This window comes from Miniopterus natalensis, chromosome X, assembly GCF_054644295.1.
Source record: "Miniopterus natalensis isolate mMinNat1 chromosome X, mMinNat1.hap1, whole genome shotgun sequence".
NCBI lineage: Eukaryota > Metazoa > Chordata > Mammalia > Chiroptera > Miniopteridae > Miniopterus > Miniopterus natalensis.
Window position 1 is genome coordinate 7,741,956 of NC_142103.1, and position 16,479 is coordinate 7,758,434.

At 35.3% G+C, this 16,479-nt stretch overlaps 1 protein-coding gene across 2 annotated transcripts in view; it reads right to left on the minus strand.

The window, feature by feature from the left end:
* PHF6 (PHD finger protein 6) overlaps positions 1-16,479 on the minus strand; it is a 48,389-nt gene that overhangs the window by 16,473 nt on the left and 15,437 nt on the right. The window contains exons 4-6 of one of the 2 annotated variants that reach the window (XM_016198008.2): positions 12,235-12,368; positions 11,917-11,960; positions 70-239 (exon numbers count right to left, since the gene is read on the minus strand). In XM_016198008.2, the coding sequence (XP_016053494.1) occupies positions 70-239; positions 11,917-11,960; positions 12,235-12,368 (348 nt within the window). The remainder of the gene's footprint in view (positions 1-69; positions 240-11,916; positions 11,961-12,234; positions 12,369-16,479) is intronic. The other variant, XM_087813327.1, reaches the window with a different exon arrangement.

Here is a 16,479-nt window from a genome sequence, read left to right on the forward strand (position 1 = left end):
TAGAAACACAGTTTAAATGAAATATTCACAGTGCAACAAAAAGTAAGAATACAACATTTTCCTACTTACATAGGAACTACTTTCCATTTCATCTGTTCCATGGGAGGATGTGGACCTGGTATCTTCTGTCAGTCCTTTAACATTAGTTTTTCGTGGCCTTCCTTTGCGACTTTTCTTTTTATTTTTTGGTGACGAGGGCTCCAGTTCATGTTCATTAAGACTTTCTTCTAAATCAGCTGCTTAAAAATAAACAAAAGCTTTACATGAACCAATCTTAAACTGAGCATTAGTTCATGGGTCTTTAGATCAGCGGTTTCTCCTTAGAATAAAATTGCCTTCAGAAACAAGAAGGAATTTTCTGTGGTATGTTCAATAAAGCAACCTAACATTTCGTATAAGTGCAAAAAAATTAAATAAAAATACTTTTATTATAATCATTGAAAAATTATGTCCATTGAATTTAGAATTCTATATAAAAATGAGTTTTGTGATCTTGACTGTACACATAATTCAGTAAACATTTCTAAACTGTAATAAGTTAATTTTTTAGAATTAGCACTTGTATTTTTTTTTTTTTTTTTTACTGTAGGTTTCAGAGTTTTACCTCATACTGTTGGTGAAATCAGAACACTTACCTAGAAAATGAACTTAGGACAACTCAGAAAACTAAATGAACATACTGTAGGTTTACCTGCGCTGTCTAACACAGGAGCCCCAAGGAACATGAGACTTTTTAAAAGCTAAGTCATTTATAATTAAGTAAAATTAAACCTTCAGTTTCTCAATTGCCCTGACCACATTTCAAATGCTTATTAGTCACATGTGGCAAGATAATGGACATCACAGACATAGAATGTTTCTATTGCAGAAAAGCCTACTGGACAGTACTACTCTAGACAGTTCTGTAAACTACCATGAAAATGAAATGATCAAATTCAACAAGGAAGACCTCTACAAATGAACTAACTGATCAAGTAATTAAACAAATATTAAATATAAAAGGAATTTCTAACATAAGTGGTAGAAAAGCTATATTGCAGGTTAGCAGTACATACTTTAATGGATTAAACAAAATTTATGTAGCCATTTTAGAACTGCATTTCCCAGCAATTTGAAAAGAAGTTCTACCATTAGTGGAAGCTGTTTCATTTAGTTATTCACTACAGCCCGCCCGGGTGTGGCTCAGAGGTTGAGCGTGGACCTAGGATCCAGGCGATCGGGGTTAGATTCCCGGTCAGGGCACATGCCCAGGTTTTGGGCTCCATCCCCAGCAGGGGGCGTGCAGGAGGCAGCCAATCAATGACTCTCTCATCATTGATGTTTCTATCTCTCTCTCCCCCTCTTCCTTCCTATCTCTGAAATTAATAAAGATATATATTTTTTAAAAGTCTTAGTTATTCACTACAAATATTTTACTTACTGAGGGCCTACTGTATATAAGACAATGTAGCTAGTGCTCAAAAAGAAAAAAAAAACCCACAAATGTTCATTTGACTTAGGGTGAAACTACAGAAAGTTTTAGGCATAGCTCTAATATCTTCTTTGTTTCTTCTTGTACCATAAGTTATTGATTATAATTCCAGGGACTAATTTCTCAATGAGAAAGCAAATTGGCTCCTGTGATCTTTCCTAATAAATATATTTAAAGTTTTATTTTACAAATAGAAGCACATTCATTATGATTTAAAAGGGGGGGCTGTAATTCACTCTGCTTGGTGGCTCAGTTGGCTGGAGTGCTGCCCTGTACACCAAAAGGTGGGGGTTTCAATTCCTGATCAGCACACATACACAGGCTGAGGGTTTGATCCTCGGTTGGGGTGCATTTCGGAGGCAACCAATCGATGTTTCCCTCTCACATCGATGTTTCTTTCCATCTCTCTTCCTTCCTCTCTCTCTAAAAATCAATCGAAAAAACCATATCCTTGGATGAGAATTAAAAAAAGAAAAAGGTAATTCAATTAGTGTAACTAAATATGTAAACTTTAGGAACTGAGAACCTTACACTGTTTGTAAAACAGTTAATAAAAATTTATATCAATGCAACTTCAGGTAACTATTGTAGGATTTGAGGGAAGGAACAAGGGGGAAAGGTCAAAGGTAGTGGATAGTGTTTTACAGGCAATAAGACAAATTCATGTGAATAAATCTCCTTGTGACAACACACAAGTCAATTAAAGATATCTTCTGACCTTAACCATATAGCAAGTTTTATATCAGAACACACTATCTACTTTAAACATTTAAACTGACAATGTTAATACACAGAATTTCATTAAAGCCGTTAGAATTACTTAAACTTGCCAAAAATTAAACTCTTAATACAAAAAATCATAAACAAATGTTTCAATCAATATACATAACATTGTTATTTACAAAGAAGATAATCACTAACACTATAATAACACTATATTATTAAACATCTATAAAGAAATTACTTAACTGATTCCATTATCAGGCCAACATGATTAGTTTTCCACATGGCATATTTATTTGTCCTAAATATGGAATCATTCAGTATAAAATTTTAGAGGACATTATAACAGCAATAGTAAAAAGAAAAAGAAAAAAAATCACAAAAAGCTGATCGATTTAACTATATCAAACTTTCAAACTTGTGAAAGTAAAAAAAAAATGTTAAAATTACAAGGCAGCTGAAAAATATCTTGCTGTACCTATTACAAAGGATTAGTATCCTTATGATATAAGCTCATAAAGATTAAGACTCCAACAGAAAAATGGATCAAAAATATAAATAATTCACAGAATATAAGTAAACATGCTTTTAGAAAGTCTGACTATTCTAGAACCAAAGAAGTGTAAATTAAGTGACATATCATTTTCACCTATCAAAAGAGCAGACTTAAAATAGTTATAAAAAGCTACAATAAACCCAACAAAAATGTGTTAAAAATAAAAATATAAAAGTAACCCCACAAAAATGTTCAGGTAGACCATGCTTCTGCATGAACAGGACCAACATGAGAATGATATCAGTTCTCACTGATCTAATTGAACAAAACTCCAAAAATGTGAAACCTAAAAGTTGATTCCATGGTTTTCTGGAAGAATAAAAGTACAATATATGAGAATATCTTTTTATAAAAAGATCAAAATATACTATTTTTTTAATTTTAGAGAGGGGTACCTGACATGGGATCAAATCCACAACCTGGATATGTGCCCTGACTGGGAATCAAACCCGCCACCTTTTGGGGTGTGAGACGATGCTGCAACCAACTGAACCACACCAGCCAGGGCCAAAATATACTTTAAAGCAGCAGCAGTTACAACACTGGCACAAGAATAGATATATCAGCAGAAGAGAAAGACTGAAAATTGACTCAATGAAGTTGCATTTGAAAAATCTACACTTTCAAGCACTCTCTCCTTCCATTCTTATGGTCTTTTTAGACCCCCATTAAGCCTTACCAAATATACTGAAGTAAGAAGTAAAACAAATTTTATAAAAAGAGAAAGAAAATAGGCCCTATATATATATATATGAGGTTCCAGAGTATGATAATGGTGGCATTTCAAATGAGTAGAGCCCAGCCAGTGTCAATCAGTAGATTGAGCGTCATCCTGTGCACCAAGGGGTTGCTGGTTTGATTCCCGGGATCAGGGCACATGCCCAGGTTTCGGGCTCAATCTCCAGTAGAGGGAGTAGAGGAGGCAGCCAACTGATGATTCTCATCATTGATGTTTCTATCTCTCCCTCTCCTTTCCTCTCTCTGAAAATCAATAAAAAATATATATTTTCAAATGAGCAGAGGAAAGACATGATGGCACAGTTGGCTATTCATTTAGAAAAAATTGAGATTCATTCGTCATACCATATGAAAAATTAGAGATGGATTAAAAAATCTAATCATAACAGAAGAAAATTAAGGAGAATATTTTTTATAATCTTGTGGTTGGGATACCTAAGAAGTCATAAAGAAAAAGAATGAGAGATCTGACTATACTTTTGTGCGGCACAAACACCATAAGCCAAATGAAAAGATAAAAGATAAACTGGGAAGTCATTTGCATTTAGCGACAGAAGATTAATATCTCCATTACAGAGAACACTACAAATCAACTTTAAAAAGACAAGCTTCAGGAGAAACATGAGAAAAGGATAGGAACTGGCGATTCACAGAAGAACTATAAATGACTAAGAAAAACTAGCAGAAGCCCAACCTTACTAGTGATAAGAGAAATGGAAATTAAATGAGATAACCAGATAGGCAAAAATTAAAGACTGATAATATCCAACAGAGGTGTGGGGAACTGGATACTCTCATACACTGTTGGTGGGAGCATAAATTGGGTACATGTGACAGTGCTTAATGTTAAACGCACAAACCCTTTCACCTGGCATCCCCATTTCTAGGACTCTATTCTACAGAATCACTTGTATACATACATAAGGACATATGTGTAAGGAAGATCAATGCAGTTTTATAGGTATTTGTGAAAAATAGATATGATTTTTGTTAATAGAGAAATCCTTAAACTGCACTTCTATTTATTTTAGGGGGCATAACTGTTTTCAAAAGAATGAGTTCTGCCTGGCCAGTGTGGCTCAGCAGTTGAGCGTCGACCAGAGCACCAGGAGGTCCCAGTTTGATTCCTGGTCAGGGCGCATGCTTGGCTTGCAGGCTCAATCCCCAGCAGGGGGTGTGCAGGAGGTAGCCAATCAATGTTGAGGCATTTATGTTTCTATCTCTCCCTCTCTCTTCCTCTGTCTAAAATCAATAAAAACATATTTTTTTAAAAATGTGTTCTACCTGTGTGCACTGACGGGAAAGGATGTCTGCGATACATCAGAGAATGGCAAAAGCAAGTTGTATAACATTATTATACATACTATGATGCCACTGCTTTTTTTTTTAAAGTATGCATATACATATATATGTATATGTGCGTGTGTGTGTATACATACATATGTGTGTGTGTAAGATTGTACGTAAAAAAGGCTCTGGGAAGATATACACCAAATTGTTATTACTAGTTACTCCTAGAGAATGTGATCTGAGGGTGAAGTAAGTGCTTCTTAAACTACTTTAATTTTAATAGTATTATTGTACTATTTTAATTTCGTTTATTTTTTAAATTTACTTTTATTGTTCAGAGTATTACAGATGTCCCCCATTTTTCCCTCTTTGCCCCCCTCCACTGGCTACAGCCCCACCCCAGGCCTTCATTACACTATTGTCTGTGTCCTTGGATTATGCAAATATGCATGTTCTTTGGTTAATCTAATTTTTTAAAACAATGGGCAATGTACCACCTTTGTAATTAAAAGAATTTATAACATCCAATGTGATGAAAGGACGGGATAAAGTCACTCACTGCTGATGGGAATATAATCTACCACAATCTTTCTAGAAAGAAGTATGGGAACCTTAAAAAGATTGAACCCTTTGACCTAATGATCTTACTTTTGGGAACTTATCCTAAAAAATAATTGAGCCCTGGCCTGTGTGGCTCAGTGGTTAGAGCACAGGCCCATGCACTGAAGGGTCGCAGGTTTGATTCCTGGTCAAGAACATGTACCTGGGTTGCAGGTTTGATTCTGGGCCCAGGTGAGCATCAGGAGGCAACGAACTGATGTGTCTCCCTCACACCGATGTTTCTCCCTCCTTCCTTTCTTTCCTCCCTCTCTCTCCCCTCCTCTCTCCACCCTTCCACTCTCTCTTAAAAAAAAAAAAAAAAAAAAAAATCAATGGAAAAAATATCCTCCGGTGAGAACAGAGCAAAAAAAAAAAAAAAGTCTACACAAAATAACTGAAAATGCACATGAAAATGTGAGTACAAAGCTAGTCATAGAACCTTTGTTTAAATATTTTGTGGTTACTTATTGGTTTTCTTTTCCCAAATCAAAACTGCAAAAATGTTTCAACATTTAAAAAAATATTTTCTTTAATTATAAAAGATCTGAATAAAAGAAGTGAAAAGTCTTCCTTTCCACCTTCCCAGTCCCACCTGCTCTGCACTCCCAGCTGACACCCTGGCTTTCTTGCTTCCCTTTCTTCTTACATGCTCTCTTCCCTCCCTCTTAAGATAACCACTGTTAACTGCTTCTTTTCTCAATCTCAAGGGTTGAGAGCCTGGTTTTGAATCCTGTGTCTGTCATAGACTGTGTCACTGGACGTGAGACCTACCTCAGAGGGTTCCTGAATTGAGTTAGTAATGCATGTAAAGTACTTCATTCAGAACAGTGCCTGGCACATAGGATGCTATCAATAAATGTCAGCTACTATTTTCTCTGGGTATGCAAATGTGTTTTTAAAAGGATATACAAACAAATGGCATTCTAAGCATCCTGTTCTGTGTCTTGCCCTTTTCCACTTAAGGTATGAATTGGAAATACTCAAAAGGAAGCTAACATTTGAGTTTTCGAAGTTGTGACTACACCAGATATGCTATGCAGTTTATATGCTTTATCTCATTTGGGCCTCACAACAGCCCCATGAGGTTGTATCAATCCCCATCCTCATCTCCCATTTTATAGGTAAGGAAATAAATTCAGAAAGGTTAAATAATTTTGCCCAAGGTCACAAAGCTAGGGGGTGACAGAGCTGGGACAAATATATATGTGAGTTACTAGATGCTTTTAAAATGGTAATACCTATTATCATGGAAATACACATTTCAAGTTAGAAAAAGAATAATTACACACGCTTATGTATGCACAGAATTGCTCCAGAAGGACGCATAAGAATCTGATATAGTGGCTGCTTTTAGCAAAGGAATTTGGAAACTGAGATGCAAGGGCAAGGATAGGAGGAAAACTTACTTACAGTGTATACTCTAGTATTACTGATTTTTGTACACTGTTCCTATATCTATTCAGACAGACGAATGCAATGAAAACAAAACCTGACCCTTGCATTCACAGCTGCAAATTCTAAAAATCCAGGCCGATAAGGTAGGTGACAAAAGAAGCTTGTCCTTCTGTGCCACACCAATTGCTCCCAACCTTTATGAGCACAGGTCCCAGAATGTCTGTCACTTTAGAATGGCCAGGTTACCTTTCTGATTGCCTCTATGAGGCACAGGAGTGACCAATTTACCAGGAAACCAACTCTCCTCCTAGTATTATAAAGTCCTATCTGTCCCTTTACCGATTCATTTCTCCTTCCTAATCAGTTTTGCTCACCTTCTACCTTCCTGGTTTAAGCTACATTTCCTTCCCCATCCTAAATTCTCACATCAATTAAGAGTATGAAAGTCTGGACAGAAAGTCTGAAAACTGCCACTTACTAGGTCTTAACTTAGTAAAGTTACTTAACATTCTCAAGGCAAAGCCTTTTAGTATATCAAACAGCAATAATGATTAACAACTTCCTGAAGAGGCTGCTTTAAGATGTTTGTGAAAAGTGCTTTGTAAACTATGAAATTCTATTCAATTGTTAATTATTACTCTTGTCATACCTTGAGTAGACTGTAAGCTCTTTGTTCACTGGGACCACTTTTCTAAATTCCCTAATGTGCCCACACCGAACAGGCATTCAATAAATGTTTGGTGGATTTTTTTTTTTTTTTTTAAGAAAAAGGGGGGGGGAAGGCCAAACATTAAGATTCTGCTTTGAGTCTTCAGAGCTGCTACAAAAGGAAGACTGGAGATTACCTGCCCTGCCTTCTCTAGAGGAAATGTGATGTGCATTCGCTCTGCATGCTCCACATCACTAGTAAATGCTGCATTCTGCTCTTTCAGTAAAGGTATCAGATAAATTATTTCTTTTATACATATGAAAATATATACATATATAAACACATAACAGATCAAAAATATATTATTCTTGATTAAGTATGCTAAAATGAAATATGATGGCTGGTATTTAATTCAAAATAACACAGGTGGAGGAAGTGGGGGGGGAGTATAGTATAGAGAAACGACATTGGCCATGAGCTGATGACTGCTAAACCTGGGTGATGGGCTTTGTTTCAAACACACTCTTGCATATGTTTGAAACATCTTATAATGAAAGTTTGTGAAGTGTGCTAAATCAAAGATGAGCGCAAATAATGCCTAGCACAGCACTTTGCACATAGGTAGTCAATAAATCTGGTGAATCAGTGAAAGAATATGGCAGTCAGATCTAGTAAAGAGCACAATATGAATACATTACTAAAATTTTCCAAGTTAAATCACAAATACAATTTAAATTCTATTATCTTCCAAGGAGGAGCACATGAAATGATGAGTGGCAATAAAGGTAGGCAGAGTTTTTAAGGAGTAATAGTAACGACGATGATGACAATTCTGCTGGTCCACAGGCTATGCTATCTTCCCCTTCTCGTTGCTAACAATTACCAACTCCCAATCCTTCTACCTCACCAATTAGACTTTCCTTAGCACACAACTCACAGCCCTTTTCTCCATCCCAATCCCTGCCATCATCATCCTGGGTGATTCCAAGTGTACAAATGGACAATCCAAGCAACACCTAGTCAGTCAATTTCTTGATCTTCAATAATATCCATCAACTGCTCAATCCTTATAATCACAAGCCTTATAATCACCCAAAATGGTTCTACTCTAAAATAACTATCACAAATGATCTTTCCCAAGTACTTTCATTCATTCTCATTGTTCAACTTTATCAAGACCTCCAGGCTATAATTCTTTCCTGTTTTTCTTCTTTTCTTGCCTTCACATCCCTATCTTAGATTTCTTTTTTGCAAATATCCTAAGTTCCCTTACCCCCTTACTTCTTTGTTGAGCCCACTTGGCAAAATCACAATTCTCAATTAACCATCTAGCCACTTTCTCTATGCTACACCCAGGATCCTGAATTGCCGGAAGAAAGTCACACAACCTGACTGATAATATCACTCCGTAAATTCATGGTTATCAACCTCAACTGGACCCTCAACAGTCTAGAAACCTTACATCTCTCTAGGCAAACTTCCTCTCCTGGTCTTCACAACTATTCTTTGAAACCTCTCTCCTTCAACTTGCAACCCTCATGCTTCTCCCCACATTCTCCCTCATAGAGAAAAAAGACAGACAGGAACCACCTATCCTCTTCCTTAACTCCTATTACAGTGGAAATATCCTCCTATTACACGACAATTGTTCTGCTTGTGCAATGAATCCTCCTTCCTGTACCTTCAATCTCTTCTAGCCTATAGGACCTATTCTCATAAGTAGTTATCTATCAACTAACCACCCCAAAAAAGGCCAACTAAGTGAAAGACTACAATCTGAAAAGGCCATATACTATACAATTCTAACTATATGATATTCTGGAAAAGTCAAAACTATGGAGATAGTAAAGTGATTCTCAAACTCAATATTTCAGAACACAGTCCATGTTATGTCAAACTAACATGACAGACTGAATTATATAGTATTTATCATTTTAAGTATTAGCGAAGTAGGTATTGAGCCACAAATGGCAAATGCTGAAGCAAATGCCACAAGTATCAATTCCTCTTTGCTGTACAGGCTAGTGCAGTACAATTTTCAAACAAAGACAGTCCCTAAAATACAATCCTATAAACCCCCATCATAAATATACAATCATAAAGTAGAACATATGTTTCCCATTAGAACAATGAAATAATTGGAAGTTCTGCTTCTGACAAAATCAAATAAATACAATAAATTCAATAACAAATTCAAGCTAGATGAATGTTATAAAAGTCAAAATTCAATAAATATGAACTCTGTAATACTTTTAAATTATACTTCAAGTTCTAGAATAGGTATATAAACACAATGTGCTACACAAGTATACACGAAACTCAACATTTAAATCAATTGTATCACAAATTTGAATTATAGGAATCCTGCCAGTTGCAGTAAAAGAAAAGTCACCTTGCAAAGTATGCATTTAGCCCGGCCAGGCGTGGCTCAGCGGTTGAGAATCGACCCAGGATCCAGGAGATCGTGGTTTGACTCCCAGTCAGGGCACATGCCTGGGTTGCGGGCTCAATACCCAGTAAGGGGTGTGCAGGAAGCAACCGATCAATGATGACTCTCATCATTGATGTTTCAAGTCTCTCTCTCCTTATCCCTTCCTCTCTCTGAAATCAATAAAGATATATTTTTTTAAAAAAAGAAAAGTATGTATTTAGATAGTTCTCATTAATAAGTTTCTCAAAGCAAAAAGGTAGTCAAAATTATTCTTTACATAGTCTGCAGTGACTTCTCTCTACCACTAGATGGTACTACCGGCCTCAGAAATCTAGAGAATAAAAGTGGAGATGTTTAAATCATTGCTGCCATCCTCAAATATCCTGCCTCAGTATGTTCATATACTTGTATTCGTCGGGTCATACATCTCAATCCTTGGCTTGCCCTACATGGTCACCACAATCTTAAAGAGAATCAAATAATACACTGTTAAAATCTGAAGTAATGGAAGGTGGGAAAGCTTACTCTTAACTTTTCACAAAAGGTTTTTCAATTCAATTCTAGAATTAAGGAAGAAAACTGAAAAAAAAACCACTATAAAGGTTTATCAGTTGCACTTTAGCACTTCAAAAACAGTCTGTTCTTGTCCAATCGGTGTGGCTCAGCGATTGAATCCACCTAGGATCCAGGAGATAGTGGTTCGATTCCTGGTCAGGACACATGCCCAGGTTGTGGGCTTGATCCCTAGTGGGGGGCATGCAGGAGGCAGCCGATCAATGACTCTCTCATCATTGATGTTTCTTTCTCTCTCTCTCTTCCTCTCCCTTCCTCTCTCTGAAATCAATAGATATATTTTTATTTTTTTTATTTTTTTAAAAATATCTTTATTGATTTCAGAGAGAGGAAAGGAGAGGGGGAGAGAGAGAGAGAGAGAGAAACATCAATGGGAGAGTCATTGATCGGCTACAGCCCGCAACCCGGGCATGTGCCCTGACCGGAAATCGAACCCCGATCGCCTGGATCCTAGGTCGACCCTCACCGCTGAGCCACGCCCGGCCGGGCAATAGATATTTTTGAAAAACCAAAACCATCTGTTATTATTATTTATCCAATCTGTTTATCTTAATAAGTTTTTGCTAAAGACGGTATTTTAACCATCATTTTTAAAGTATTTGGACTAATCTGGAGTCCAAAGTAGAAATAATGCTATTTTGTATTAGAAAATCCAGTTCTAAGAGGTCAAAATGGGCCACAAATTTTAATACGCTAACACTGATATTTAGGTAATTCTTTATAAAAGAAACAACTTCCTAAAACAACAGGCTCAAACCATTCTAATTCTAAGCAGCACGTTCTAGGAAGCTAAAAAAACTTTAAAGATCCTTAATCTAAATGGAAGGATAGAGAAATCTCAGATTAAATCTAAGCCTTTTTATATTGCTAGTAAAAGTATCAAAACCACCTGTCTGAAAAGGTTTAAAACAAGTCAGAATTCAATTTGAGAACTTTCCCATACCTTTTAAAGACCAAGTACAACTTGGCTAACTATATATAAACATGACTAACCCAGTTTTGCATAAATTTAAGCGAAAATAAATTATAAAATAATTTTAGGTTTATGTTTTTTAATTGATTGCCTCATGAACACTTTTTATTTAAAAAAGTACTACAATGTGAATAAAAATTTAACAGAAAGCCTGGTAATGACAAAATGTACTAGTGTCCCCAGTTCACATTTCTGTATCAGACAGTAGGCTAATTATTAACTTTATAATCTACTAACACACTTACATAAACACAGAAATGCCTAACCATTAGCATCATTTCTTCCTAAAGATAAATATATTGCTGATTAACTCTTTACAAGAACTCTGAGATAAAAGTTTTCCTAAAAGTTCAGACTTTTTTACTATTGTACATTTGTTCATCCTAATGCTTTTCTTAGTTCTTCCAAATGTATTCAAATATTGAGATACATCTTATGGTAAAAATTAATATTGTATAACTCACTCATACTTTACTCAAATTTCTTCTTGAAATTGAAAATTGGTTGAATGACGTACCTTCAGAGTTATGTGCAGTTTTCTTGTGTTTCCGGCAATAAACCCTATAGAAAATGAAGAAATTAAAAATTATCAAGTAAACAAACTAAACCCACTTTTCAAATTAAGAAAATGAGTGGTACACTTCACCCAAATCACAAGCTGGATTCCAAAAACCTTATTATTAAACTTTCTATGCCATTTCTCTAAGCATTAAATTCTTTACCAAAAACACTCTTTACAATTATGATGAAATGTTTTGAAATGGGAAATTTTTTACAGAAGGCTGAAGAAAGTATGACTGTTAAAAAAAAAATTAAAGAGAAGTTGAATAATTACATGTAAATTCCTTGTGAAGGTTTTTCTCGTATTTGAGCTTTATCATGCAATGCACAGTGGTAGTGGTACGTCCTGTGACATGTTTTCACATCACAACCAATTGTTGCTCCAGGACAATGGCACAAAGAACACATCTACAGCAAAACAACAAAATAATATTATTGGCTAAGGGAGTGATATCAGGTTAGAGGCGTATTAATCTCTGTCAAGGAAAACAAATTGGTTAATGAAAAGTTTTGTAACTTAATAAAGCTATTTTTCTTGTGTTCTTGCCATAAAGTAATTCAATACAATTCTACTGGGGTTATTTTTTCCCATGTTAAACAATAACAAAATCAATGGAATATTCTTAATGCCTATTGTTTCACTGTGGTCAAGAGAAAACTTGGAATGTTGTACATCATGGATGTAAACTGTACAGAACTTAGACCTTTGCACAATCCAGATCTTCCTAGAAATGTATAACTGGGGAAAATGCCTCATACCAGAAAAAATTTTCCTTCATTTTCCACATAATCAATGAGAATCTTCAGGAATAAAACCCTCACATACTATTTGGGAACCTGGTAAAATCAATTTTAAGTGAAGGAAGGAAAGAGAATGAAAGAATTAAGTAGATTTCTAAATACCTCAAGCTCTAAAAAGATTTTGTGATGTCAAGTTGATTGTGAAAATATGCTCATCTGTTTTAATTTAATCTGTTACTTACCTCTTGCATTATGAATTCAGACAAATAGATAAAAGAACAGATTCTTTCAACATATTTTAATATACCTTACCTTATGACTTCATTGAATAATTCATAGTTTAACTAGCTCATGATCTAAATTTAGGAAAAATTCTTTTAAAAAAATAACAAATACATAACAATGATTGTTGGTGGTCCGATTTACATATCACAGTATATACTGTGCTGAGTGGACTTTTAATGAGGCTATCTCCTAAGCCATAAATGCCATGCCAAAATAAACTCATAATAACGTAAATCTTAAAAACTGCTCATGGTTTTTAGAATGCTAGATACCTCACTCAAAACTCTTCTTATTCCTCTTTATTCATTCTAACATAAAGAACACTTACCATCCTAATTTTGGATTACTTGGCCCTTAAGTAATTTTGTTTTACCAAGAGGCTAATATAAATCCCAATAAAATTTCTTATATTTCTCTAAGCAAGCCACTTAACCTCTTTTTCAAGCTACGATTCAAAAAATACTCATATATAAGTCAGAAACAAAAATATTCTCAATACAGGTACTTCCAAGAAAACATGAGGGCCGGTGTCGATTATTAATACTAGTGAAATACTCCACTTCCTTAAATAAATATAAAAACTTCAAAGTATTACTGTAAAAAGAAATACTATGCCAAATTACCAAGCAGGGAAAGCTGTTAAGTACTTTTAGGTGGCTTATAAATTCTTGAGAAGGTGGAACGTTTGTACTGCAACTTAATTATGAGATTCTATTATTTTAGTAAATTACATTTCTAATCAAAACACAGACTTATTACAGAAATTTTGGAAAATACAAAAGAGCACAAAAAAAATTTTTAAATCACTCATACTCACCAAGCAGAGACTCCCTGAAAGTGTTACAATGTTTATGTGAAAGTATTTGCCATGTAATTCTGTATGTACCATTTTGCAGCCTGTTTTTTTTTAACTTAACGAATTGAACATTATCCCACTTCATTAAAAACTCTACTGCAAGTAGTTCATCTTGAAATTACATCTAAAATGGGTTTTGCATAAGTACATTTTGAAAAAAATTATTAAATTCAATTAGCAAGCAAAAATGAAAGGATGGGTACTATTAAAAATACTGTACTGGGAAAAATCCTCAACACTGGCAAAGATACAATGAGATGAGCATTTTCAAATGCTCCTTGGAATTGGTACACGCTCCCTGCACAGTAACTTGCCTTATTTATCAAAGAGCTTTTAAAAAGTTTAAATTCTCTGATCCAGTCACTTTAATTCTATAAATCTAGTCTTAGAAAAAAATCAGACTGAGACAATTTATATAAAATAATGTTCATTTCAGAATTACTTAGAATAGCCTGAAATGCAAAACCACCTATAGAAAACAATTGAAAAATGTTTAAATAAATTATAGCACACCCATATGTAGGAATATTCTATAGCCACTCTTTTCAAAGAAATTTTAATGGCATGGGAAAAGGTTTATGTATAATGTTAAGTGAAAAATGAAGCAGGATACAAAACTATGTGAATTATGATCCCAACTGTAATACATATTCTTTGAAAGTAGGTGGAAGTAAATATAGCAAAATGCTGAGTGGCTATTGGGGGTTATTGGTTTTCTTCATAATTTCCTTTGTTTTCTGATTTTCCTACAATGGTCAAAAATATTTTTATATACAAAAATTGTTTAAGAACATTGGGAATACTCTAGCAAATGTTTTCAATACCCATCTCTCAGTTTATTGAGAATGAGAAGGAAATCAAATGTCTAAAATGTATCAAAATATGTTTTGGCAGGTTATAAGTTAAAATCTGCTCAAAGTACAGCCAGTTAACTATTGCAATTTAGGACAGATACTTTTTTTAACTGAGAAAAAGATTCTCACTTTTGTCAATTTCTCTCAAGGAAGAAAATAAGAAGACATACCAATAAAAATGTTTTCAGAGAGTAAAAATTCTTTTCCAGGTCAGGAACAGGAATTTTTCTCAATTAGAATTTACAAGATCTATTTTATTTTTTAAAAATGTCTTTATTGATTTCAGGGAGGGGGAGGGGAGGGGGAGGGTGGGGGAGGGGGAGGGGGACATCAATGATGAGAGAGTCCCTGATCCGCTGCCTCCTGCACTCCGCCTACTGGGGATTGACCCTGAAACGCGGGCATGTGCCCTGACTGGGAATTGAACCTCGATCTCCTGGATCATAGGTCGATGCTCAACCGATGAGCCACGCCAGCTGGGCTACAGGATCTATTTTATACAACATTCATATACAAGCAGAAATACCTTCTTGTATATGAAATTCTAGCAAGGTACTAACAAAATAGCAAAAATTATCCATAATAAAACTAAATATAAAATTGAAATATTTGTGTACCCCTGAATACAAAATGGGAATATAACTGTTAACCTTTAAGTCTACTATGCTATATTTCAACCTCTGAAATAATTTTTTCCCCTGAACTCCTATGGGACTTAAGATACAGCATTCATTTTGGCTCTTACCATTTTACTTCCATGTATGGCTGATTATCTTTATAAATGTTAGATTTCATCCATCAATTGCTTCTCGACTGAGTTTTTTGGAAGACTAACACTGTATCTTACAAAATAGTTGATTTTAAGCTTACTCTGTTACTGAAGATTTTAATAACTTAAGGCACATTTTTTTCTTATTCATGTTTCTAATACCTGCAGATTTAATATAATTATCTTCAGGTATATCTACAAATATTTAAACAGTCTGATCTAAGACTTGGAAAGGTGAAATTGAGAAGAACAATCCTGTTAAAGGGGCACAGAATGAGTAGAGGTGAGCATATTTGGGGCAAAAGATTAGCTCTGTCAAACAAGGTAGAGAATAAAGAAGAGATAAAAAGAAAAATTAAAGATGTTGGGAAACCAGATAGGTGGAATGTTATGGAAAATACAAAAAAAGACTTCTCTGGAAAAAGGTGGAATAATAGGAAAATGGGACCCCCACCACCACAGCAAGGCAGCAGTTCATTGGACCTGAGTAATGTTATCCTGTATTCTGCTTTACACAAAACATTTTCCCTCCAATTTGTCACAGTCCCTACCGGGCCCTCAGCAGAATGACTATCAGCTGCTATTTAATGTCCTGCTTGCACTTTACCCACGGCTCTCTCAAATGACATGGAAGCATAGATGAGACTGATGAATGTCAGAGGGATGGAGGAGGGCGGGTGGGTGGAGGGGGAGAGAGTAACCAAAGAATTTATATGCATATATGCACAACCCAAGGACACGGACAATGGTGGGGAGAGGGGCTGGGGAGGGGGAAGGAACAGGGTGGAACGGGTCATTGGGGAGAAAAAGGGACATCTGTAATATTTTAAACAAAAATAAAAATTTTTTTAAAATGTGGGAAAGGGAAAGTTAACCTGAGAGATGCATGTTTTTCAAGAACAATGGTAGACCCCTGCCCCCTGAGAAAAGGTCTGTCCCACATATCTAATATTGCTGAAGGCTAATTTCCTGTCCCTGGTATGGGTATGTCAATCCTTAGCTTACCCTGCTTGT